Consider the following 23,731-nt stretch of genomic DNA (forward strand, 5'->3'; position numbering starts at 1 on the left):
TCTCTGCTTGCTTGATCCTACCGGCGGCGAGCATTCTTGTTCACATCTCGGTCGGTATTTATGACGATGTTGGTGTGCGGAGTTTGGTATCTGTTTTTCCTGTTGGCTGAAATTGTTTGAGATTGATGAGTTTCGATTTTTTTTCTTTCTTTCTTTGGTTAGGCTTCTGGACAGTGTTTGTTTGTGTGGTTTGTTTTACGAATTTCTTTGGATAAGCCAAAAAAAAAGGGAAGAAAAGAAAAAATGTCAAAAAAAAAGTGTGGAGGATCAGATGGGTTTTTGAGTTCGATATTATGTCATTCCTTTTATTTTCCTTATAGTCTATTTTCTTCTAGCCAACAATACACAGGCGACTCATTTTCTAAAACCGATCACTCGTCCAAGAAGCCAAACATTATCGCTAGCGCTACGTGTAGTTGTTGTAGATCTACCTCAGACGTGACCAAGATGGACTAAAAACCACTGCATCACAGCACATCACTCGGTCGCTCAGACCAATGTCCAACACCAAACCAAGAACACACAAAAACGGACAAGACCAAGAAACGAAAGAAAGAAAAAAAAAAAACAGAAAAGAAGAAAGCAAGATCAAAAAGAAAGAAAAAGCCCACCCCCACACCCAAGCAGCGAAACCCCCCTACCCAGGCCCTCAAAACAAGCGCCCCACCTTCACCTCCTCCAACCTCCTCAACTTCTCCTCCTTATCGCGCAGCCTCTGCTCGCGCGCCTCCTCCCTCACCTTTGCCTTCATGCGCGCCTTCTCGTCCCTGATGCGCTCCCTCTCGTCCTTGAGCCGCTCGCGCTGCTCCTGCTTCTTGCGCTTCTCCAGCTCCTTGAGGCCGCCGTGCCGCAGCTTGGTGATGATGTCCCCGGCCTGCCCAATCGTCAGGTCCTCCGGGATGGTGTACTTGTCTCTGAAGGTGTGGAGGAACGCGAGCTGCGGCTCGGAGGCGGGCCGTCTTCGCCAGGGGGCGCTGTGGAGGAGGAGGTTGCGTGCTTTGTGTTTGGCGGCGAGCGTGTCTGTGGATGCTGGGTTAGAGTGGGGGGGAAGGAGAGGGGAGCAGAGGGGAGAGACGTGGTGAAAGCAGAGATGAGTGGGGAAAGGCAGGAGGGATGGGTACAAAGACAGAGTGGAGGGGGGACAAACCAGCGCCTTGTATGATATCAGCGAGCGACTCCGCACCCGCCATAACTATCCGCCTATTCGACAGGAACGTACTTGCTTTCGTAACCTCCGGCGGGAGCTTATTATACTCAATCAACGTGAACGTCCCTGCACGCCCCGCCCCTCTCAGCATCAGCACAAAACCCCCGTCCCAAAGCCCACAGCTATAAAACATGAATAGATGGTGGAGGGGGTGATCACAAACCGTCCCTCTCCCTCACAATCTTCAGATACCGCCCCGCCTTCAGCGGCAACACATGCTTCCCGGCCGAAATCGTGACCCACGTATACTGGCTCAGCCGCCTGATACCGCACGACTCCCTCGCGTCCTTCAGGAGGTCAAACACGTTCTCGTAGTCCGTAAACTGCACACTGATCTTCATCCCCTCCAGCCCCGACCCTTCTTCCTCCTCCCCCCTCTCCCGCGCCTCCTCCTGCTCCGCCTCCAGCTCTAGCCGCCGCTTCTCCGCCTCCCGCTCCCGCTTCTCCTTGAGCTTTTGTAGCTGCTCCACTGTCAGCTCGTCGACTAGCTCGTCGGGGTCGAGCCCGAAGAGGGTGGGCACTGTAGCGATCCCCCGCTTCAGCACGCCGACCATGTCGATGATGTGGCAGTCGGCTTTGCCGGGGAAGAGGCGCATGCCGCGCCCGATCATCTGTACGAGGAGGTTGCGAGACTTTGTGGGGCGCGCGAGGAGGACGCAGTCGATGTTGGGGATGTCGGTGCCCTATGCATACCTCGCCCAGTCAATATCAGCACGCAGCACGCAGCACGGGGGAGGGGGGGAGGGGGCAGAGGGAGGGCGGTATACCTCGGTGAAGACACCGCAGTTGACGAGCACGGGGAACTTTCGCGCGCGGAACTCTTCGAGCCGTTCACGCCGGACTTGCAGCAGGGTGTTGCTGGTGATGGGGCGGGCGTCGATGCCGTGGTTGCGGAAGGTGTCGCAGAGGTCATTGACGTGCTGGATGTTGACGCAGAAGACGATTGTGGAGTGGCGGTCGTCTGGACTGCGCTGTCAGTGGGGGCACGACTAGATGAGGGAAGACTGAGAGGGGTGTGAAGGAGCTTACCTGCTTTCTGCAGCCATGAGCGGACGGTGACGTTGTTGGTTTCTTTGGTGTTGACGGCGCGCTCGAGGTCGGAGAGATTGAAGTCGCCCGTGGAGGCGTCGCGGACATCTGAGAGGTCGACGCGGGTCTGGACGGTGGTGAATTTACAGGGCGAGAGCCTTCATTGTTGTGTTTTAGCACTATATATGGATGGGGGGGAGAGAAATATTGGAGGGTCAATGAGCGACAAACCAGTTATCAGCAATCATGTCCATGTAGTCCCTACGCAACTCTCCCAGCACACAATCAGCCTACAACACGCACACGCACACAGAAAGAAGAAGGAGGAAGAAGAAGAAGAAGAAAATCTTTGGTGCAATTGAGTGCTAACTTATGATAGACAATCCTATCCAGCACCTTCCCCAGCTTGAGCCCGTCAAACCTCGACATTGTCGCACTCACGCCCACCAGCACGGGTGTGTCCTTCCCAAACCCCCCCATCGCCATATCAGGCCCCCACGAGTCCTCCCCCTCCTTCGCCACCGCCCCCACCTTGACCAACCCAAAGTGCTCCAAGCACTTCAAGTACCCTTTACTCACCGCATGATGACACTCATCAATCAAGATCAACTTGAACCTCTCCCGCTCAAACTTCTCGATCCTCTCCCCACTCACAACACTCATGATGCTGGCGACCGTGATGTCCGCGGTCCCACTCGAATGCGCCGTCGCCATCTCAATCTCCACAGTGAGGTGCGGATAGTGGCGCCTGCAGTGGCTCGCCGCCTGCTCGACCAGCTCCTTGCGGTGCACCAGGATCAGTGTCTGTGTCGCGGTCGCCGGCCGCGACGGGTGCGTCAGGCGCTCGATCAGCTGCGTGAAGATTACGGTTTTGCCGGAGCCCGTGGCGAGCGAGATGCCCAGGCGCCGCTCGCCGAGGGAGACGTGCTCGAGGACCGCGCGGATGCATTCTTCTTGGTAGGTCCGGAGCTGCAGCGGCGGGGGTGAGGCGGGGGTGGGGTCTGTGGAGGTTAGTGGGGTGTCTTGGGGGGGGGGGGGGGGGAGGGGAGGGCTTGCCGGAGGGAATTGGGGAGGCGGAGAGGGCGGGGGTGGTGGATATGCTTCTACTGGTGCTGATGCCATTGCTTTCTATTGATATTGATGGCGCAGATCGCTGGTATCGCTGCTGCTGGGGTATCGCCGCTGTCTGGAGGCATTGTAGTATCTGGTGGTGGGGGGACCGTCTGGGTCTTGTTAATACCAAAGCACCTATATTCCTCGAGACCGCGCGCATGTTGTGTGGGGATCGAGGTAATTGAGAAATAATGTGTAGATGGTGGGGGGTTCAATTCGAGTCTTCGAGATTCAGCGCGGAGGTTGAAACTGCAGATCACGTGGGGTTGGGTTTTGAAGAATCGAGTAACCGAGTCTGGAACTAGCTCGACAGTGGCAAAAGAGCCGCAAAGCTTGGCACCGCAGCACGCGTAAAGAGAGGTTTTCGCCCATCAACACAATCAACACCATCAACACCACCACCACTCTCATCGCCACAACCACAACCATCCCCCATCACAGCAGTCCCGCCCCCAGACACAAGCTCTAACAAACAAACACCCCCCAGGCTATAACAATGTCCGACTACGGCGGTGACGACGGCGAGAACGAGTAAGCCCCCCCCCCCTCCCCTTCACCCCCGACGCCCCACTAACATCCCCCAGCTTCGCCCACGACGCCTACGAAGAAGACTACGAAGGCGACAACTTCGACGTGGACCCCCAAGACCTTCTCTCCGGCGACGAAGCCGACTCGGCCGCCCTCAACGCGCAAGACTACATTGTCGCCGGCGACCCCGCTGCCGCCGCCGCAGCAGCAGCCGGCGGCGTCCGCGGAAAGGACCCAAAGAAGATCCCCGACGACAAGCGCACGACGACGCCGTACATGACCAAGTACGAGCGCGCGCGGCTGCTGGGGACCAGGGCGCTGCAGATCAGCATGAATGCGCCTGTGCTCGTGGATACCGGTGGTGAGACGGACCCGCTGCAGATTGCGCTCAAGGAGCTGCAGGAGAAGAAGATCCCGTTGGTGGTCAGGAGGTATTTGCCGGATGGATAGTATGTTGTTTTCTTTTTTCCCCGTTTTATTTACTTCATTTTTTTCTTTTTTTTTTTTGGAGGGGGGAAGTTATGACTTAATTATTTCGTATGTGTGGCTTACTAACGGTTATGATTACTTTAGCTATGAGGATTGGACGTGCGATGAGCTTATCTAAGCTCAAGTTCTCTTCTTTTGCACATTCCGTTGTATCTATCAGTGATACAAGAAACTCTCGGTGTCGTCAGCAAAATCATCACGGCACCCTTCAAAAACAAGACTTTATAAAAAAAAAATCCGGAGTTATCTTTTCTATTTTCTTTTTTTTCCTCTTTTACAATCTAACCCAAATGCCTGTATTGCCTTTTCTCTTTTTTCTTTTTTTTCTTTTTTTTCCAAAGAATAATTGCCTCGCGGCAAAAGATATTGTATGTGTTTCGTAAAGCGGGGGAAAAGCTCAAGTTAAGCTTTATAAGCTTCATAGACACTGTTATTTTATTCACTCCGGTGACCGATCATGTACTTTATCCTACAGCTTGGCAGGCATAGTACAGTACAGTAGTTGTAGCAGTTACATCTCTTCACCGGCAATTCTCAAACCCAGCAATCGACAATCATGCCTGACCGCCAGTCCTTCTCGCCCCCATGTAATCCAAGTATCTCCTCATTGCCTAATCACGGCGCACCCTACTTTTACTGCATGATCAAACATTTGATTAGCAAAGTGGAATGTTTGCACTTATGTACTTGCTTGCTCCATGTAGGTACTGCCCCCCTTATCGGGAAACCCACGCTTCATGCGCATCGCGGGTGACAGGGTATGATTCTCCCCCTCGACAGCACTGCGCCACCGCAGGGCACATGGCAAGACATCTCCTCGGGGGTGGTGGTTCATGCATGTCATGTCGACATTGACCCAACCGGGCAACGCAACCGAGCGATTGCTGGCAACCCGCAGCGCCCCCAAACGCGCGATCCAATAGCAGTGTTTCCGCCCCCCGCCAGCCAGCTTAGTTCTTAGTTTCAGCTCGGCTGAACCCTGGCAATGATCGTTGGGAGGGTGTTTCCTTGGAACACGACCTCATCGATTCGACGCCGTGCTCATGTAGGGACAACGGAGGTTTTTTTTCTCACTCTTTGCCCTCTCTACATACCTGGGTATTGTGTCCTGCCTGCTCTACTCAGTGAGGGGAGGGGCGGACGGGTGGTATGCTGTCGTGTCGTACGCACACACACATCAGGATGGATGGATGTGTTATAATAATACTGGGGACGCTTATCGCCATGAAATCTGAATCTGCTTCATAGACACCTCCATACTCCCCCCCCCCTCCCCCCCCATTGTCAATAATAATATCCGGCCCTCAAAAGAAAATCGATTGACTCGATACCTCCCCCCATCCCCCCCCCCCCAGCCTCAAACATGTCATCCAGCACCCCCGACTTCCTCAAGACACTCACTTACCCGCGCCCGGACCTCACCAGCTCCATCCTCAGCTGCACCCCACCCCCACCCATTGCACCCCGCACCCCGCGCGCCTCCGCCTCCCTCGGCGCCCTCGACACCCTCCCCCTCGAGCTCCTCCACGACATCGTCCACGCCCTCCCCCTCAGCGCGCTCAGCCCCCTCCTCTCCACAAGCTCCAGCACACACTCCCTCCTCCTCTCCGACCCCCTCTACCGCAACCTGCGCGCCCATGCCGCCCACGCGCTGCACGCCTACTCCGCAACCGCCCTCGGCGCGTCCATAACCGTCGCCCAGCTCTCGGCGGCGCTGTGCACGGAGCGCTGCGCGCATTGCGGCGAATTCGGGCCCTTCCTCTGGATGCTGGACTGCACACGGTGCTGCTGGGCGTGCCTGACGCAGCACCCGGACCTGCTGCCGCTGGCGCCGGAGGAGGCAATGCGGCTGTACGGCATCCCGGGCGGGCGCGCGGCGGAGCTGCCGGTCATGAGGAGTGTGCCGGGCGTGTATAGGACGTGGAAGGAGGCTTGTGTCGAGCCCGAGTCGAGACGGCTTGTGTCTAGGGCTGCGGCGATGAGGGTTGCTGTGGCGGTCCACGGCAGCGCCGAAAAGGTTGGGGAATATGTTGCTGCGCGGGCGCAGAAGGGGGTGTCGGATTCGAAGGATATGGATGTCCGCCGGCTTCTGGGCGTGATTGCGCTGCCGACGGTGGATCGCCGGGCAGGAGTGGTAGAGCATGGTGTCTCTTGTAAGGGCTGCACAAGCACGCTTCCGGTGGTTGCGCTGAGGGGTGAGGGGATGCCCTGTATGCCAGTGAGAATTGGGAGCGGGTTGGAGGGGTTCGATGCGAGAAAGAGGGAGCTGGGGAGGATGTTCACCGCCCAGGGATATCTGGCGCATTATCAAGTATGTGGGAGGGCGAGAGAGCTGTGGGAGTGGGAGATGGAGATGAATGATGATGAGGAGGAGGAGGAAGACGAAGAGGAGTGGGATATGGAGGAGGCAGATAGGAGCTCACCTTTCTTATGAGAGTGGATGGTTTTTTTTGACGTTATGGTTTAATGATTAAGGTTAATGAGCTAAAGGTTTCTTGTTTCTTATTTCTTATTTCTTATTTTTTATTTTTTATTTTTTATTGTTATTGGGGGGACGGGGCTCTGTCTATATAGCTGCTGTATCTGCTGGGCGGGTACAGCCACAACTATAATATTTCAATATTGCTTTCTCTAGGCTTCCATCCGCAGGAATCATATATATCTGTGACCTTTCCATCGGTGTGAATAGGTATCCCAGGTCAACCTTTCAAAAATATAGCTGTTTACTGATCCGCCGACGTTTGAGTGAGATGCATAGTCCATGGACTTTAAAAGTGTTTGTGATTCCAAACACCAGCTTTGATATCGAGATATACACTCTTCTTCTCGTAATGCTGGTGCCATCCGGTCAATCCAGTTTGAGTTTCACAGAGTGACTGTATGATCCTAGTACTCTAGGTAGCCGCGCCGGGCAGTGCATGCTAGGCAGTGTTCTTCATCAATGGAAGTAATGTATCGTAGGCCAGCTGAAGCCTCTCGCGCGAGACACATAAAAGAGGCCTTGGCTCTTTTTGACTGCCATTACTTCCCCGCTGTACTCATGTGTACAATGTATCAGGGGAAGACTCGAGTGACCGCCCATGAAGCGGCAGGAGCCACGCGGTAACAAGTGCTGTTAATCTACATGGAGCTAGTCGGTGAGTGTTTGCCAAAGGTGCGGTACAAAAGGGTGAATTCTATAGATGCATAGGGGAAAGCAGGTATAAGATATCAGTATGTCTTGTACACTGTACTGGCATGGTAGAGAGTAGGTGGGGCGGCCGGGTGATTGCCAATATCCTACTCGTAGTGACTGCGGTGGCCGGGATGGTGGAGAGAGCAGCAGTACTCTGATGAACTCTAGAATATGTGTGCAGCTGCATCGATAGCTTCTTTCTTTTCTCCGCCTGGCGAGTAGACAGGCCAGCGACGTCAGGGTTAACAGTTGCTTGCTTGCAGTCAATTGATAGATGTGCACATGGGCAGCCAGGACGTTCACCGTCAATATATTTAATGCAATGGCATGCTGAGCTAGCTGATAGGGTTATCCACCGCAAGCCCAGGCAAGATACGAAATCTGATTTTAGGGGAACAAGGAGAGAATTGCTAACTCCATGGGGACGGAGGTGATTGAAAAGTTGTTTTCTACTGAGGCCAGCTCCCAATTAAACGGGCCCTTAATTTGTTTTGTTTGTCTACCCTTTCAGTAGCTGCTTGCTCTTATTGACGGGTTTAGTCATTGCCTCCGGGCTGCACACGATTAATGAATTATCAATCAATCAATCAATCAATCAATCAATCAATCAATCAATCATCTTTACCACAGCTGCAGAACTACCGAGTGACACCGAGTGACGCCAGCCCGTTACCCGGCCCCAAGCGGCGCTTTCCGCAACGCCATAATTACTTTTTCCTCGCCGTCAAGACTCAATTGCACCTTTGCCTGTGCTCTCTCGAGATTTCTCTCTCCCCCCCCCGTTCTGTGCAGCTGTTCACCGGAAACACCACCAGAGCAATGTCACTTCTCTCGCGCCTCCCCCGCGCCCTCAGAATCCCCCGTCCCCAATCCCTCGCACCGCGACTGTACTCGACCACCACCTCCGGTGAACGGGAGCCATGGCGACGGTTCTCAAAGTTCATCCAGGTCTCGGAGGAGGTGCAGCAGGCGCTGGCAGAGGGCAAGCCGGTGGTTGCACTTGAGAGTGCTATCATCACGCATGGTTTGTCTCAATTGCCCAAGCTCTACTTGCCACTGGCCTGGATATATATATGAAATAAATAAATAAATTCAAAAAAGACTGTATTATAAGGCTAGCAGCTAACCAATCGCGCAAATCTCAACAGGCCTCCCATACCCTGACAACGTTGAACTCGCCGCCAAAGTCGAACGGACCATTCGCGAAGCCGGCGCCATCCCGGCCACCACCGCCGTCGTCAACGGAATCGCCCGTATCGGCCTTGACGCCTCTCTGATCGAAGTGCTGGCCAACTCCGGCCCCAAGAGCGTTCAGAAGGTCTCCCGCCGCGACCTCCCCTGGATCACCGGTATTGTAAGTTGCCTCCCTACCACCCCGGAATGCTTGCGTTTTGCTCTAGGGGCTAACATAAAAGACAGGGCGCCGAGAGCGGCGGCACCACCGTAGCCGGCACCATGATCCTCGCCCACCACGCCGGCATCAAAGTGTTTGCCACCGGCGGCATCGGCGGTGTCCATCGCGGCGCTGCAAACAGCATGGACATCTCCGCCGACCTCGCCGAGCTCGGGCGCACGCCCGTCGCGGTCGTGTGCTCGGGTGCCAAGCCCTTTCTCGACATCGAGCGCACAATGGAGTACCTCGAGACCGTCGGCGTGCCGGCCATCACCTTCGGCAAGAAGGGCCAGGACACCTTCATCCCGCTGTTCTACAGCCGTGACAGCAGATGGAAGGCCGAGATGGTGATTGAGACGTCGGCAGAGGCGGCCAGGATCGTGTATGCGGCGCAGGAGATGGGGCTGGAGAGCGGGCAGCTGTTCATGAACCCGATCCCCGACAGCCACCACATCAATCACCTGGCCATGAAGGACATCATCACCGGCGCCGTGACACGGTGCCGGAAGAAGGGTATCACGGGGAAGGCCGTCACGCCGTACACCCTCGAGGTCATCCGCGACCAGACCCGCGGCGCTTCGGTCCTTGCCAACAAGGCCCTCGTCGTCAACAATGCCAAGCGCGGCGCCGAGATCGCTGTTGAGCTCGCCGCACTCACAAACGAGTATGTTATATTCTCCCCGGGGTGTGTGGGTTGGCAGGGGAGAGGGGTAATGATCAATGTGCAAGTTTCCGCTAACACCCCGCAACCACAGCTCCACCTGGATCAACGTCGCCTCCGAGGTCTACTGCCCTAGACCCGATGACAGCCCCGAACCCAGCGTAACGTACGCAACCGACGTCCTAGTCGTCGGCAGCATCGCCATCGACCTCTCCTGCGACGCCACCACCACCGTCCAACTCTCCACCTCCAACCCCTCCCGCATCGTCGAGTCCCTCGGCGGCGTCGGCAACAACGTCGCCACAGCAGCGCACTATGCAGGCGCAAATACAAAGCTCATCTCCGCCGTCGGGAAGGACCTGAGCGGCGACTGGGCCCTGCAACGCATCAAGGCGAAGGGAATGGACCCGACGGGCATCCGGCTGGTCGATGGTCACAGCACGGCGCGATACGTGGCGTTCAATGGCGGCGATGGGAACATGAGCGTTGCGAGCGCGGACATGGCCATCATCGAGAACATTGATCAGGAGTGGCTGAAGGAGAGGATTGTGAAGGCGCGGCCGACGTGGATCTGTCTTGACGGGAACCTCTCCGCTGCGACCATCAAGATGATTGCTGGGGGCGATGCCACGGGCATGTCAAGTACGTACCACTCAACCCGCCCACCCACCGGTAGAGAAAGAGCTTAGTTGCTGACAGCGTATAGTTGCATTCGAGCCCACATCAGTGGAGAAGGCCGTGCGGATCCTTCACCCCCGGATGCGCTTCTACCCACAGACACGCATCTCACTGGTATCGCCGAACGAGCTGGAGCTGGCGAGCATGTTTAAGGCCGCGAAGGAGATGGAGCTGTTTGAGGCCGAGAAGTGGTTCAAGATGATTGATGAGATTGGCGTGGACTCGATGTTTAACAATGGTATGTGTCTCCATCCTCCTTCTACCTCCATTGCCCGATGGTAAGATGTATACCCGCATATATGGGAAACTGGTGTTTTGGGTGCTTGCACACTCGGGAAATGGCTCTCGACGGGTTTCATGGCGTAAGGAGAGGACAAGGAAAGATGAGTGGTAGAGCTCGAGGATACCTATTTCGGTATCGTGCATGGTTGTGAAGATGCAAGACTTCAAAGTTGGGTATTTTGGGACTTATGTTTCTATCAAAAAATGCCCAACCTAGAAAGCACACAACTTCACAACCACGAGGCAATTTCATTTCTAGAAATCCTCGAGCTCTACCTCCTCGTTACGAAGCCCCAGAGCGCTATTTTTGCAGTGGGTAGGCTCAAAAACACTGTTTCCCATACAACAACCGGGATACGTAACCATCTCGCAATAAACACCATCCTCACTACCGTTATATCTCGAGAAATCCACTATCTCCGTATTTGTACGTGGTAAGTCCGGGCCTGGGCGAATTGGCAGCATCAAATTTCACGCGCTCGTGCAGATACACGCTTTTTCCAGCCCGGAATTAACATTTAACTAAGCGGAGATAGTGGATTACTCGAGAAATAACGGTACCACTATAATGTACTAACCCCTCCACCAGAGATGGAAATGCTCGGCCACCAAGCCGGCGTCGATTTCCGCAGCACCGGCATCCTGCAGCAAGCCGTGCACCTCGCTCCCTACTTCCCCAACCAGCTAATCAAGCTCGGAGCGCGCGGCGTCCTCAGCGTGCGTCTCGTGCCCTCCGACTTCGACACCAGCGAGCTCGTGCCCAAGCCCATTGCCACGCGCGGCAGAGGACCATACAAGATCATCGCGCAGCACTTCGCCGCCGAGAAGCCCAGCATGATTGTCAGCGTGAATGGCGTGGGTGATACGTTCCTCGGCGTGTTCCTGGGCCAGTACGCGAAGAAGAATGATTGGGAGTCTGCGATCAACAAGGCGCAGAGGGCGGCCGTGCTGACGCTCGCGAGCATGGAGAGTGTCAACCCGGATATCGAGGTGAAGAAGAAGACGTATGGGAGGGTGAAGGAGCCGGGTACTGGCATCAATCCGTTTATGAGGATTGGGACTTGATAATGCGCTGCTTATACATAGATTCTCACTCGGTGGTGCTTGGTGTCTAGGTTTAGGTTTTCATTCCTCTTTTCTTTTCTTTTTTTGTTATTTTTGCATTATGTAGTCATATACCTACCAAATGAACGACGAAACTGTCCTTGTAAATATTCGTCTATTCGCTCTACCTAGCTATGACATCCGCCACTCCCAAAACCTCCATTCACAAACCCTCACGTGGGTAGCCGAAAAACGATCATTTCCACCCCAACCAACTACCGTTAATTCTCGAGAAACCCACTACATATCCCCGCTTCGCTGAATCTTAATTCCGGGTGATAAAAAGTCCATACATATATGTATCTGCACGAATCCGTGAAGTTTGATAGGCCAATTCGCCTTGGTTCGGACTTACCACATACAAATACGGGGATAGTGGATTATTCGAGAATTAACGGTACTCGTTGTGGACCCATCAGGGCACAGCCCTAGCACCACGGTCACATTCGGCCCAACTCCGTACTCCGCTAGCTCCGTCTTGGCAGCCACGCAAATCTTCCAAGCCGGTAGAGCCCATCATTCCCAGACAACATCGAAACAACGACAGACCACAACCCTACGACCGACATCATTTCTCGAAGCCTAGGTACGTTTTAGATCCCCCCCGCTACGGACAGGAGAGCAGAGCAGAGGAAAGAGGATATTTCCAAAAATTTCGCACAAAAAGAGAGAGAGAACTTCTCACTAACTCACTCGAAACTTAGCCGCCACCTCCAGCTTAAAAACCTACCAAACACACATCCGCAACCATGGGTAAAGTCCACGGATCTCTCGCTCGTGCTGGTAAAGTCAAGTCTCAGACCCCCAAGGTATGCTCTACGCTCTCGTTCTTTCACAATTCAGCATCCGTCGTCGCCGCCGCCCGGTCAAGAGGGGGAGAAAGGGAGGAATAGGGAGGAGCGGTAAGGCGGCGAAGGAGGGAGGGGGCGGCGGCGGCAGCAGCGGATTACTCATCCACCTATATTGCAAACAACTGACACATCACCACCACAACCACAGGTCGAGCCCCAGGAGAAGCCCAAGAAGCCCAAGGGTCGTGCCTGGAAGAGAATCTTGTACGTCTCCATCCACCGAGCTCACATCGCTCGATTCCATTTCTATATTCCCGGCAGAGACAGGGAGCTAATAAGGTTTTCAAACAGGTACACCCGCCGCTTCGTAAACGTCACCATGACCGGTGGCAAGAGAAAGATGAACCCCAACCCAGGAACTTAAGCATCTGTTTTCTTTTGTTCTGGTTTTTCTCTTCTTTTCAGCATCCTTCCCCCCCTCATGGGGGTGGGGAGGGATTTGTTATAAAAAATTGGGATCTGGGTTGTATCATCAGCAACAATTTTTAAAAAAAATACAAAAAACGAAATAATGTCCTCAATCATTATGTGCACACAATACAAACAAACGACTAGCCACTTCCCGAAGATAGAGTACGATGGCGGGAGGAATCGAGGAAAAGAAAACATGGAAGTGGGGGGGCAGGGGGAAAGAGAGAACAGACAGGCGTATGCTGGAATGTAGGGAGAGGAGGGGAGCGAGGGAGCGGAGGTGGCAAATGTGCTGGGATGAGAACTCGTTTCTCCCCCTCATGACTTACAAGCTCTCCCTATCTGTAGTGTAAAAGGACCTAACTCGCGGTCATATATGCCTGTCTGCTTCAATCCAAAGTCTATGTTCCTCCCGGAAGCCCTAGTTATTGTTTCTAATGTGACGGGAGCCCCAAGACAGAGCCATAAAGGAGGATAGATGAATGGAAGGACTGATGGATTACATGTAGTCTTGGGGGTCTCTTATAGGATTTATTCTATCTATAGGATACATATCTTCCTGGCTTTGAGGACACAAATCCCAGATGCGACAACAGTTATATATACAAGTGCTCTGCAGTACCAGAATGATTTACCCTATCCCTGCCTCAATTGGTCACGAGTGACAGTGTATGAACACGGCCCAATGCCCAATACCCTATGCCTACATGTACTTGTATTCAATAGTCATTCAAGTCCTAATAACCAGTCTTCCACAAAAGCCATTAATCAATTCAACCCAAATAAGTAGAAGAAAGGAAGGAAAATGATTAATTCCTAACTATGTCCACTTCCCACTAGTAGGGATGATGTGCCCACCCATTCGACCCATTACCGCCACTTCGGCCGTCCTTAAAACAAAACAAAAACGCGCCATCCATCCATCCAAGGTATAATACTCACATCCACAGATAAAATAAAAGAAAAGGCCGTTCATCGTAAAACTCGTAACAAGAGGCCCCAAAACACAGGAAATCAGAAAAGAAAATAAGAAGACTACATAGAAAACAAAAGGTCCCGCCCCAACCATACCGAGCCGATTACAAAGGAAATAACGAGTGACCATCCATGATTAACTAACCACCGAAAGGGGGAGGAACGAGGGAGGTAAAAAAAAAAAACTCTATGACCATCCATTCAATATTACCCCAGCTTAATTAGGCCGAAAAATAGATGAAAGGGTTTAAAGAAGAAGAAATTGACAAAGAAAAAAAAAGAGAAAAATAACGATAGTTTTACTTTTGCCTGCCAACACCTACCATTTCCAACCCTCCAATACCATGTACCCACACCGAATCTCGATTTTTTCTTCTTTTTTTGTTGTTCCAGACTATGTCCACTTAATCCGTTTTCCAATGGCTTGTCAACGATTCTCCTCCGTCATTGTCCCCATGTTTCAGCTCGAATGCATACAATACCACTGCCAAATGTCAGCTTCTTACGTTTATTCCATCAAATCAAAGGAAAACATACTAGTAGCGCCGATATTGACCCATCGCCACACCTGCCCTCCTGCCGGCATTCCTCCTTCCCAGCTCCCAGCTCCCACTCCCGCGTCTCCACCGGCAATCTCGAGATGTTGCATCAATAAATGTGTATACACGCTCACAAGAATGCACGGACTATACCAGCCAAGGATCCTTGACATTGCTTCTCCCCCTCTCACACTTGCACTGTTCTCATCCCTCACCGCAGGGATAATCCTCGTCGAGGCGTAAAACACAAACAGCCTATATGCGAGTGAGATCACCACAGACGGTGTAATTGTTGCAACAGCGCTAATTCCAAATGATGCGATTTGTCTCAGAAATCCGGGAAGGTAGGAGGACATCGAGGCAACTATAGAGCTATAAGATGCCATTATAAGAGGTGGGAATGGTGGGAAATCAGGTTTTCCGGGTGGTATGGCGTCGGCAGTATCTAGTGACGAGGGCTTATAGTCCGTGAAAATTTGGTACAAACAGAGGACAATGTATGAGAACTATTTGAGGTAGAGTAAGTATTGGGAGTCATGGAATAATGTCTTCGAGTAAAAACTTACGAGAAGAGAAGACTCGATAGGGTTCCCTCTGCCCGAGCCGATACCGTAGGCACACAAGAAGATCGCACACGTGACAGCTACACCAATGAGCGAAGCATCGATATTACCGATTTCCGGGAAAGTCGTAATTCTCCAAAGGAAGTAGACAGATGAGGAGATGACAGAACCTGACATGACCAATAGTGCAATCTAAATCCCAAATCAGCGCCAATTTCAAATTCCATATAGGCAAGAGAACAAATCGTTACCATCCAACTGTCCGACTTGTTCCTATTAACTAGCCATCTCGAAATCTGTCCCACCGCCTGAATAACTAACAAGCTACAGAAGCCTTCACATAGCTGAAACACCGGTGTCGAGAATGTGAGAAAATTATCCCAGGGGACAATGCTCAGCTTGTCCACCCACGATGGGTTCCAACTCTCGTCGTGAACGTAGCCCGCGCTTTTTCCCCCATTTCCTTCGTTGTCCGAAAACTTATTGAGCGCGTAGATAAGCAGTCCAGGGATAATGACCAAATGCTGAGCTACCCCCACAACAGATAGCAACACGCGCATGCGCATGCCCCTCCAGCAGGGCGAGTTTGGTGTGATCATCCGCGTAGTTGACAGTAGGAAGTAGAATATTGTGAGGGAGAGACTGTATGTAAGACCGCAGTCACGGCCGCCAACATCAAAGGCTAGTGGTATTAACAGGATAATGAGTGACAGGAAGGTAACACCTGCCGAAACCCGCGTGAGGTGCCGTAAGAAGCTCGACATCGGAAAGGTGATTCGACTATTGGTCGAGTAATGATACTGAGAGGGAGCTTAGGGTCAACCGCTGTATTCGAGCAGCGGTGGACCTGGTGGTTGGGAATGGTGAAGCCGTTGGAGGCGCGTGTTTGCGAGCTGGTGGAGATCCACGGTGGACCGAGATGAGGTATCTAGATGAGATGAGATGCGGGGGAGGCGGCGGCAGCAGCGAAGGTTCGAGTAGTAGGCTCAGTAATGAATGAATGGGTGATGTTAGTGCTAATACCGTATGTATTTGAAAGTTAGAAGTTAGAGGTGAGGTTGTCGATATGAGGTAGTTGTCTCAGAGTTGAGTGGGTGGAGTGGGGGGTGAGGAAATGTGTCTATGTGTGGCTTCTGACTGACAGAATAGACGTATGGGATGTGAGATATGAGTGGCTGTTGGAAACTGGCAGTCTGAATGGACAAAATAGAAAGCACAGAGCACCTGTCAGTTGTTATTCACCTCGTGAAAAACTTCCCTTCGCAGCCAAAAGTTCCAATACAGTGAATGGTGTCTATCTATCTATATCACAAGCCTTGCGCAGGGGAAAATTCCAAGAGCGACAGCGGGCAGCGGGCAGTCACAGCTGCAACGTTTGTGACTGACGATGACCACACAAAAAGAAATATGCCGTAATGAGTGAAGGGAAAGGTCTCTCACGTCACCACAGCCGCACAACAACTCGTGATAAGTGATCAGGAACCAAATGTTTCTAGCAAAGAACACCACTGGTCTGGCAGGCAACTCCACAACAAAGCACGCGAGAGGATTTGGATTGGCGGGACCAGGCAGGACAGGAGAAGCAGGTCAAGAAAAGATGATCTTCCGTGACTGTCCACATGCAGTCAGTCGTAATCACAAGATAATAATAATTCAGGGAAATCAGAAATTCTACTCTTCAGAGAGGGCTGGGCAAATAATAATACAAAAAAAAAAAAACTTCCCTGCTATTTTGCCAAGTGACACCTATGGCCTGATAAGGCTTGGATCCGCGATAGATTAAGCATACTTGATAAGACTTATCATCGGGAGCACAAAAGGATTTGCACTTAGAGTGCCTACACATATCGCGACATAGTTATGTATGATTAAAGTTTTGGTACCTCATGCTCTTCCGTCTATACACAATTAATAGGTAGAGTACATGTATGTATGTCCTTTTTCTAGATTTACAGATACATATGTACATAGAGTACACACGGGTGTTAGATCATTTTGGCAGGTGTTTTGACGCCTCAGATCCGCTGTGTGTAACGTCTGCTACACTGTGTGACTAGATCACCTGGGAGCTCGAGGTTATTCAACTGGAGATGCTTCCTTCATCTGGGAATTAGGCTCACTTGACTGTTAGAGACCCAAAATGTGACTCCAGAGAAGAACTTTGACCCTTGGCGCCAAGCGCGTGTTTTCGTGGAACAGTTGATCGGCAGCGGAATCTAATTCAGACCTAAATCTACTTAAGCTCAGTGCCCAACCTCAACTCTTGAATTCAAGAGACTCCCTTCAAAAGCCTCTGACTTCGAGATTCTGCAACATATTTTCGCCGTTCTATCTGCAAAGTTTAATTACCACCACTTATAGACTATGTGTATGTGGCACCAATTTCCAATAGATTGCAGACCTGCCCAAAGGCATTACTTTGTCGTTTCAAGGATCATATAAACAATGCTATATATATTACAGGCACCTGGTAGGAATAAATTAGATCCAGGGCCGACATTCCTATAAGTAGAGTAAATGTATACCTACATACGGAAATCGGTTGATAACACATGCATATATACGTAATAACGACCGGGTTATCAATTCCGTGGCTCTCACTTCGTTCCCTGCTCCGAAGATATAAACCAAACTCTAGAATCCGCCCGAGAACTCCTCGAAATACCATAGAAGGTTGAAACTCTGCTACTAGGTACTCTAGTACCTGTCAGCAAACAGGATATAATATTTTACAAAGATCAGACATAATGATAGTACTCCAAGTGAATGACATTGTCTACCAGTCGAAGTGGTTATCTAATAAGTATATAGATATACCGATATGCAATGTGTTATTTAAAGGTTTTGATTGGCCAGGTTTGAGGGGTTTTCTTTTTCTCTATCAAATATGTTTGTCAGTAAGTAGATATTCTATCAAATATGTTTGAGTCAGCCAGTAGATATTGGTTCCAACATACCTTGAGTCAACCAAATAGTATATCGGATATGTGCACAGGGCATCTTGGGGTTTCAGTGATCTTAAGCGTTGGTAAACTGATATTGTTTAAGCCATAACAGTTCCTACTCCGGCCAAAGGCCGGAAGATGCTTGTATAGTATAAATTTGCTAGCGTGGCGTTTATATATAAACCTTCAGAAGACCGAATAGGCACCTCACTGAGAGCTGGGACCAGTTAAGGCCGTTTTCACCAGTTACGTCGTATTGAATCCTTAATACAATAAGTCCCGATAGCCAATAAACATAAATTCACCTACGTCATGTAGTTAACCAGTCGTAGAGTAGAGTAAGTTCAGCCAATGATACTGCGCATATCCCGGTTCGTTACCCGGCTGTTACACACCAATAGTTATGCATGAAATACATACACAACCGTGCTGCGTTTCGTTTTGTTTCATAGCGACCCCGCGTTCACCATATGTTGCCCCACCTCTTATCCTCAGCCCGATCCTCACTTCTCAATCAATTCACAACCACAACCCGTTCTCAAATTTCTAAATTCGCAAAAATGGCCACCCCTGCTCCCGCTAAACGTATGAAGGCTACCCCATTGAATATTGGAACTCATAAGTTAGTTTCCTCACACCAATATTTTATCGCGTTGTTTGCTAATAATTGTTATTATGTATTAGTGGTCATTTCCATGTACACCTCGAGATAACACCAAGAATAAGCTATATAAATACTAATTTATATATTCTAGGCCGATGAGGCTCTCGCCGTCTATATGCTCCGTCTCCTCCCAGAATATAAAGACGCAACACTCACCCGTTCCCGGGATCCCGCTGTTCTTGAAGAGTGCGACATAATCGTCGATGTAAACCCCCCCCCCCCCCCCCCCCAAACCCAAATTACCATTAACCCCCCTTTTAACACCTTACCCCAGGTCACTGGTAAATACGATGGCACCAAGCACTTTGACCACCACCAGCGCGAATTCGCCGAGACTTTCTCTCCCAACCACAAAACAAAGCTCTCCAGCGCCGGGTTGGTCTACAAGCATTTCGCGCGCGCCATCATCAATCACCGCCTCTCAATCGAGCCAACCTCCTCCTCCTCAGACCTCATTTACACTAAGCTTTACAACGACTTTATTGAAGCTCTCGACGCCAACGACAACGGCATCTCCGCCTACCCCTCTGACGCGCCTTCACCACTCTTTAACGAAAAATCGATTTCTTTGCCATCTGCCGTCGGCGCCTTCAATCCAAACTGGAATGACCCCTCGCCTTCGCAGGAGTCCGAGGACGCAAACTTTGTCCAGGCATCCGACTTTATTGGGTCGGTGTTCCTGCGCAAGCTCGACTTCTACGGGAAATCTTGGCTGCCGGCGAGGGACCTTGTCGTTGCTGCGATAGAGAAGAGGATGGAGTATGATGACAAGGGCCGCATCTTGGTATTTGAGCGGTCGATCCCGTGGAGAGATCATTTATTCACAATTGAGGAGGAGAAAGGCATTAAAGGAGAGGCCATCTATGTATTGTATGGCGAGGGCCCTGAAAAAAACTGGAGGGTTCAGGCCGTGCCAGTAAGCAAGGACTCGTTCGAGAGCCGTAAGGCTCTGCCGGCCGCATGGAGAGGTATCAGGGATGATGCTTTGAGCGAGGTTACTGGAGTTCCTGGTGGTGTGTTTGTTCACGCCAGCGGGTTCATCGGTGGTAATAAGAGCTTTGAGGGAGCGCTCGAACTGGCCAAGAAGGCATTGGAATTGTAGTTAGTTGGTAAATACTAACTATATTGTAAAATAGAAGAATTGTCAATGATAAAAGTTTCTGATTTCAACATAGCCCGTGACATGAAACAGAGAGTGATGGCACACGATCAAATTATTATTACCCGAAAGATGCTGTTCTGTAAATTGAGAATTCCAGACAGAGTAATACTGGATGATGCAAAAACTCCCAAAAGCTCCCCTCAAGGCTATCTATAAGACCCGCTTCCAGCTGCATATTCGGAAAGTAGCGAGCAGAAAGCACTATACAATAGCTTTTTTTTTCTTTTTTCCAAAATCCAGAAAAGCAAGAGGTAGAGAAAAAAAAGGAAAAAAAAGAAGAAAAAAGGGACATTGAAAGAGCCAGAAACACCGAATAAAAAGATAAAATCTTCATTCGGCAGGTATGGTATCAACTTTTTCCCCCTACAGCTTCTACCCTCAATTCTATAACACCGGTACATCCAATATAACCATCCTACTGGTCTATCACCGCAAAACTCAATCAACCCATTACTTCGCCTTTGCCAACGAGTCGAGCTCGTTCCTCTCTCTCAACTCGGCCTCAATCTCTTCGATGTAGGGTAGCAAGTAGGGGACGTCGTCCTCGGGCTTTGTCTGGTCCTGCTTTGGCAGGATCTGGTGGGCAACCGAGCACTATAAAGTTGATACAATCAGCAGCCAATCTCAAGCTATGAGTAAGTGATGAACTAGTATAAGTATACATACCTGTACAGCACGACGCATACGGAACATACGATCGTAGGCGACCTTAGGGGGCAGTCTCTTGATCGCCTGTTGAACAACATCGGTCTCTTCCACAATCAAATCATCGGCGCTATTCCATATTAGCCGCGGGGCGTTCTCAAAATATACATATATTGAGATTTGGGGGGCAACATACACAAGTCCGATTTGACGGTATCCAGCGAGATCAGCGTACCTGTTGGCTACAGGGCCGAGGACGCGCTGTAACCAAGGCCTGGCGACGATGGACTTCGCAATAGACAATGGAGGCATGGTTATTCGAGTAGAGAGTTGTTGCAATTGAAACCCGCGGTGGTGGGATTGATGGCGCTGGGGTAAAAGCGAGGGGAGAGGTCTGATCTATGGAAAACCGTTGTTGGTGGGGAAGGTGAGAGGGTTTAAACAAGTTTGGTTTCAGTTGAATATTCTGGACCGGGGCGGGGTAGATCCGGGAACGGTGGATAACCCGAAAATTTCTCGTTCCCGCCGGGTGTGAGGGAGTAAGGATAATCAGGGTGGATTGAGTAAGCCGTTATCAGATCGATTTGGATTGGTTGAATGCCCGCTTGAGAGGGATTAGTCATGCGGTTTGCGGATCATGGGGGATGGTTCGGTTCGATTCTTAGGGTTCTAGATCAGGGTCCTTGTTTATTGTGGGGTTTAGAGCTTTTTTCTTCGTCTTTTTTCTTTTTTCTTTTCTTTTCTTTTCTTTACAGGCTTACGGAGAAGATGCTAGCAGTGGAGCTCTTCACTTTTGCCCAGACTCAACACCACACAACATCGTGAACTTTACACCTGATACATTGGGACTTGAGAACTAGCGACTTTCAATTTTTAAACGTACACCAACCATTCCAAAAAAAAACCTGCATTTCTCATCTGAATCGAAATTCCTATCATTTAAAAAAAAAAAGTTTGGTACTGGCGCTAGATGCTAGCTGCCGAATTTTTATAGAGCTCTCAGCTGGACAAACGAACCCAATCCAAGGACGAACCCAGTCCCTTGGACTGCTCCATTGCACAGACGAAATTCTTGACATTTCAAAATCTTCGGTTCCCTCATGTTCTCAATGTGTTAGAATTAAGCTTTGCACACGTAGCTTGGTTTGGGAGTGTTTTCATAGATTGCTTTTTCTACGGCCGCGGTGTTTCTATTATCACCGAAGGATTCCTAGAATCCTAGCGCCGGAACATGTTTTCTCGAAGAACGAGGCAATTAAAAATCATTTGACAAACGGGCCACCTTCATATATATGGGGCTTCGGGACGGGTCGTCCTGTCCAGCAAGCTTGATGGACGGAGAGTGAACTTGGTAAAGCTTCCGGATCGGCTAGTGGAGTACATATACATGCATGTAGCACAAGAGTAGCCACATGTATGTACATGTAGCCGTCAAAGCTTCCACTAAAACGATTCTCAGAAGATATGTGGCCATGGTGTCATGTGATCGATTCAGGACTTTTGTATCACCAATTACAAGTAAAGTCATCGATTATTTTAACCCCAAAGTCCAGGCATTACAGATCTAACCGAGTCTTTCTTTTAGTTTTATTTACTCCTCTATTTAGGTTTGAATATCAATTACCAATACGCAAAGAGGTCAAGATACATCTGTAGCTACATGTATGCATGCATATATATATTTACCTTGGGGGAAACGAAGAAGTTAATTTTACGCATAATTTTGCATACGAGGCAAAGTAGATCTGAGGCTTGGGGTAACGTCAAATCTACCACAGATTTGTACCTGCGCAGAGAAAATATAGGTCGTACCTTGAGATTTGGTCTTTTTTCTCTGTCACCCCCGGCCCCGGATGAAGTACTAATACACAAGAGACCGTTTTACTAAGACTAGCGACCCCGGCCTGATGTTTTATTATTTCCTACGCTTTCACAAGCCCAGTCACATCAAGGCTCCACATGGGCTACGCTGCGGCGGCCAGCGACCCAGGTAATGAGCCCCAGTTAGGCTATCCCATCGGTATCCCTAACCTAGATCAACTGCACCACAACAAAGAGTAAGGGAAGGGATAGATCCCGGCCCAAAGATTAAGTGCAACCAGTTCCCAGAGCTCTGCGTCCGCCTTCTCCGTCAGAACCCTCCCATCTTCTAGCTAAGAAATGCAACCTTTTGATGTTACCCCACAGAGTATTCGTGGGCGTTTTAAGAGAAAAGGGAATATGCACGCGCGTGAGGCAGCTCTATGAAGTGTCTCCAGGGAATATTACATCGCGATATAAGTTTTTGAATGCAGGCTATTGTCAAGGCATAAATAAAATTCCACACCCCACCCCTCAGTCAAATACAATTATATACAGATCTAGAGGGCACACACATCATCCATCATACACGGCGACTTGCTCGCCACCATCCTGGAAGGTGCCCGACGACTCGATGATTACAGTGAAGTCGACATGCATACACATTCTTCCTTGTCATTTTCGACGACTTATTCCTTGGACCTGATGTATGGAGAGTATGTAAATACAATCACTTGATTGAAAACACCCAGAATATATTCTAAATTGACCGTCAAATGCGAAGGGACAAAGCTACAACTGATTAAGGATACTACTCTTAGAGATGTATCGAGTGATAATCTGTGATTAACTAAATTGTTCAATGCTCCAGATATCAAGGTACGATTATAACTTAATAATCTAAACTTTATTATATACTATGCGGCAATATCTAATTACTATCTATGCATATAAAGCTTACGATGTCAACATTGAGGGGTTCTGAATACTGGGTGAAATATCGAGACAATCCACTTTTCTCTCGAGCTCGACAATCGCTGCTTATCTTTCACGACCCGCGACGGGATCATATTTATATATAGTCTCCTTCTGAAAGTATAAACGTCTGGGTGCTTCCGTCTTGTGGATTTATCCCTTCGGAGGGAATAAAACCTTGAACCCCTTATATCACGATCATAGGGACTGGGGTATGTGGAGCTCGACCAAACATATATCTTAATATAAGCTCAAAATTGACTGGAGTATATTGATTTAAGTTATGTTAGCCTAAACCTGACTTTCGGATAGACTGAGTATATATGGGTACTGATGCGGCCTATGAGAGGTTCCAATGCTTCTATCAGTCCGCGTCTTGTACTGGTCTATGACTAGGTGTTATGAGCCACATACACAAGCTAGTTGGTGTGTGTGTGTGTGTACGGGGAATTATGTTGCTCCCGACTCCCTATATATTCCTCGAGCTCGCGCTTTTATCTATGCCCCGTTGTTCAGTTTCATTTTCGAGCTGCAGGGTGTGG

General features: G+C 50.2%; 7 protein-coding genes across 7 annotated transcripts; 4 read left to right on the forward strand and 3 right to left on the reverse strand.

Annotated features, from left to right (window-relative positions):
* Positions 1–649: 649 nt before the first annotated feature.
* H6S33_009462 (uncharacterized protein) lies at positions 650–3,509 on the reverse strand (the record flags this gene model as incomplete). The annotated part of the gene is made up of 9 exons (XM_044840860.1): positions 650–1,020; positions 1,148–1,288; positions 1,371–1,890; positions 1,975–2,168; positions 2,237–2,394; positions 2,468–2,497; positions 2,607–3,237; positions 3,293–3,422; positions 3,477–3,509. 9 exons carry the CDS (start codon positions 3,507–3,509, stop codon positions 650–652), a joined length of 2,208 nt encoding a protein of 735 aa, XP_044698277.1.
* Positions 3,510–3,845: 336 nt separating this feature from the next.
* H6S33_009463 (uncharacterized protein) lies at positions 3,846–4,484 on the forward strand (the record flags this gene model as incomplete). Its single annotated transcript, XM_044840861.1, has 3 exons — positions 3,846–3,880; positions 3,934–4,326; positions 4,451–4,484. The coding sequence occupies 3 exons, from the start codon at positions 3,846–3,848 to the stop codon at positions 4,482–4,484; spliced, it is 462 nt and encodes a 153-aa protein (XP_044698278.1).
* A 1,245-nt stretch (positions 4,485–5,729) lies between these two features.
* Positions 5,730–6,800, forward strand: H6S33_009464 (uncharacterized protein; the record flags this gene model as incomplete). Its single annotated transcript, XM_044840862.1, has 1 exon — positions 5,730–6,800. One exon carries the CDS (start codon positions 5,730–5,732, stop codon positions 6,798–6,800), a length of 1,071 nt encoding a protein of 356 aa, XP_044698279.1.
* Positions 6,801–8,360: 1,560 nt separating this feature from the next.
* On the forward strand, positions 8,361–11,620 carry H6S33_009465 (uncharacterized protein; the record flags this gene model as incomplete). Its single annotated transcript, XM_044840863.1, has 6 exons — positions 8,361–8,565; positions 8,690–8,895; positions 8,961–9,598; positions 9,690–10,237; positions 10,302–10,511; positions 11,145–11,620. The coding sequence occupies 6 exons, from the start codon at positions 8,361–8,363 to the stop codon at positions 11,618–11,620; spliced, it is 2,283 nt and encodes a 760-aa protein (XP_044698280.1).
* Positions 11,621–14,300: 2,680 nt separating this feature from the next.
* Positions 14,301–15,762, reverse strand: H6S33_009466 (uncharacterized protein; the record flags this gene model as incomplete). Its single annotated transcript, XM_044840865.1, has 4 exons — positions 14,301–14,380; positions 14,434–14,941; positions 15,002–15,190; positions 15,250–15,762. 4 exons carry the CDS (start codon positions 15,760–15,762, stop codon positions 14,301–14,303), a joined length of 1,290 nt encoding a protein of 429 aa, XP_044698281.1.
* Positions 15,763–18,503: 2,741 nt separating this feature from the next.
* On the forward strand, positions 18,504–19,709 carry H6S33_009467 (uncharacterized protein; the record flags this gene model as incomplete). Its single annotated transcript, XM_044840866.1, has 4 exons — positions 18,504–18,565; positions 18,628–18,640; positions 18,699–18,812; positions 18,882–19,709. 4 exons carry the CDS (start codon positions 18,504–18,506, stop codon positions 19,707–19,709), a joined length of 1,017 nt encoding a protein of 338 aa, XP_044698282.1.
* Positions 19,710–20,219: 510 nt separating this feature from the next.
* H6S33_009468 (uncharacterized protein) lies at positions 20,220–20,726 on the reverse strand (the record flags this gene model as incomplete). Its single annotated transcript, XM_044840867.1, has 3 exons — positions 20,220–20,363; positions 20,436–20,544; positions 20,611–20,726. 3 exons carry the CDS (start codon positions 20,724–20,726, stop codon positions 20,220–20,222), a joined length of 369 nt encoding a protein of 122 aa, XP_044698283.1.
* Between the last annotated feature and the right edge of the window lie 3,005 nt (positions 20,727–23,731).

The sequence above is a fragment of the Morchella sextelata genome (genome assembly GCF_020137385.1).
Source record: "Morchella sextelata strain SCLS chromosome Unknown scls_3, whole genome shotgun sequence".
Classification (NCBI taxonomy): Eukaryota; Fungi; Ascomycota; class Pezizomycetes; order Pezizales; family Morchellaceae; genus Morchella; species Morchella sextelata.